At 16.8% G+C, this 2,695-nt stretch overlaps 1 protein-coding gene across 1 annotated transcript; it reads right to left on the bottom strand.

Annotated features, from left to right (window-relative positions):
- Window positions 1–709: 709 nt before the first annotated feature.
- GDV1 (gametocyte development protein 1, putative) lies at window positions 710–2,431 on the bottom strand (the record flags this gene model as incomplete). The annotated part of the gene is made up of 1 exon (XM_028676046.1): window positions 710–2,431. One exon carries the CDS (start codon window positions 2,429–2,431, stop codon window positions 710–712), a length of 1,722 nt encoding a protein of 573 aa, XP_028532574.1.
- Between the last annotated feature and the right edge of the window lie 264 nt (window positions 2,432–2,695).

Genomic DNA, 2,695 nt, shown 5'->3' with positions numbered 1-2,695 from the left:
GAAATTACTATTTTTTTCAGAGCTATGCTTTGTTCACTAGCATTATTCTTATTATCCTTTTAAATAAACTTTTACAATATTTTCAAATAATATATATGTTATTAACAAAATTATAACATATTTCATGAATTTTTTTTATTTTTTTTTTTATTTTTTTTCTAATTTGTTTATTATATATTGTATCTTATAAAAAGTCATATGAAATATTTTTAGATCCCCTTATTTAAAAATAATTTAGATCACCCCTCAAAAAATTAATTTTTTTAAGATTTTTTTTATTTTTTGATATTATTATATCCTTTAATTAAGTTTATAAAAAATTAATATAAAAAAAAAAAATCAAATACGATATAAAAAATTATATAATTATATAATTAAATAATTTTAATATCTTGTAGTTTCCTTTTAATAATACAAATTTTTTAAAATAAAAATTTGTTTTATGTATAAATGGAGAAGGAAAACTATATTTATTTAAATTTATAAAAATTGCAAATTAAATGTAAATGTGAAATTTTGTATTGTATATAAATTCATAAATATATACATATAAATATAATGAAAGTATAATAAAAAATGTTAAAATATTAAAGTTTTTTTTTTTTTTTTATTTCCAATACTTTATTTTTACTTAAATTTTCATTTTTTATATTTTTATATTTATTTATTTCTCATTTTTTTATGTTTATTTTATCCTTTCCTTTTTTTTTTAATTTTCCTTTATATAATAGTGTATTGGATAATACAATGGCAAAAAAATCCTCTTTAGCAAACTCGAAACTTTTATTATTGTATTTTGATTTTTAAAATTAATTTTATACATTATATCATCTAATAATATAACATTAATTTTCTTTTTTAACTTTCTATTTTTTATATTATATTTTAGAATATATTTTTCAATTAAATCTATATTTTCTTTGTTCTGCATTTCAATCTTTTCAATATTTTTTGCTTGACACCTAAGATATATACTTTCAATAATAAAAGTTAGATAACAGAATTTATCCAGTTTTAAATAAGGATGAATTTTATTATTTTTAATTGGTAAATTATTAAGAAAAGAAAGAACAAGAACAGGCTTTTTATATGATATAGCATAATCATTTTGCTTATTTTTTTCTTTATATTTTATTCTATGACGTATTTTATAGCAATATGATATTACATTTATTTCATTAGTTATTAATAGAATGTTATCAATTTCTTTATTTTCAAATAATTTGTTTACATCTTTTATCATTGGATTGTCATTTTCGGAATCAGTAATTATTTTCCTATATGAATGTAAAGGATGGACTCTAGTTATTAAATTTATATTTCTTTCTTCAAATAATTTCATTGTACACTTTAATCCATCGAATAAGTATTCATAGGTATTTCTATATATGTTTATGCTTTCAGAAATACCATTTTCATTGAATATTGATATATGTAAATAAATAATTGAACAATTTTCTCTAAAAACTTCAGAAATTTTATCTAATATTACTATAAAATCCAATAATTCCAATGATCTTTCTTCATTTTGTTCAAAACATTCTCGAATGTAATCAAAGTCTATTACTAAACCAAATGTTAATGGTTTTTCTCTAGAGAGATTAGTGTGTACTTGTTTTTGATAATTCTTTATGAGAGGGTTATCTTTAACTATATATTTTATTGGATAAAATTTTGCTAAAAAACTGTCAATCTCTAAACCCAATAATTCTTCATTTAAGTAATATATCTTATTTCCAATTTTTCTATTTTTTTTTAATAATTTAAATGTAAAAATATTCTTTTCATAAATACCAATTTCATATATATCAGTCTTATAATTATTAAATAATCCTTTATTATTATTATTGTTAAATCTTTTTTTATTAAAATTTCTTAAAAATTTATCTACTGAGGTTTTTTTACCACAGTTCAAATATTTAGCAAACATATTTAAGTATAAAAATAGGTTATGTGATTTTGAAATATTTGAATTTGTCAATATGTTATTCTTAATACTATTTATTTCTCTATAATAACAATATGTTGAAATTAATGATTCATTATTATTATTATTATTATCAATTTCTTTTATTTTAACATTATTTTTTTCTTTTTTATTTTCCTCATTTTCTTCAAAACCTTTTTTTTTTTCTTCATTTTCATTTTCACTACCATGTTCCTTTTTTACAACAGCAATTTTTTTATATGAATTTTCTTTTAATTCCTTATCAAATTTTTTATTCTTAATATTATCTATAGGCTTTTTTCTTTTTCCTCCACTAATAATTTCTTCTTCACTCAAATCAAAAAAATAAGTTACATCATTTTTATCTAATTGTAAATACCAAGGTTTTTTATTAGCTTCATTTTTTTGTTGCATGGAATTTTTTTTTATTTGAAAATTTTGAGGCACCATATTATTACCTGCATTATTTTCGTTATTGCCCATATTTTTATTTTTTTTTTATTTTTTTTTTTAGTAATATTCTAAAAAGAAAGAAATTAAGTTTATATTTTATTTATTATTTTTTTTTTAATTAATATATTTAATAAAATACTCTTTATTTTTTTTTATTTTTATATAAAACATAACTATATTTTATTTACTTTTTTTTTTATAATTATATAACGTAATTTTTTAATTTTTTTTTAATTTTTACAATTATCTATTCAACATAATTTAGTTCCGTTTTTACTTGTAATTTTATTTTAA

The sequence above is a fragment of the Plasmodium relictum genome, assembly GCF_900005765.1.
Source record: "Plasmodium relictum strain SGS1 genome assembly, chromosome: 7".
NCBI classification, from domain to species: Eukaryota; Apicomplexa; class Aconoidasida; order Haemosporida; family Plasmodiidae; genus Plasmodium; species Plasmodium relictum.
Note: the sequence above shows the minus strand (reverse complement) of the source record. Positions and strands in the feature narration are given on the sequence as shown.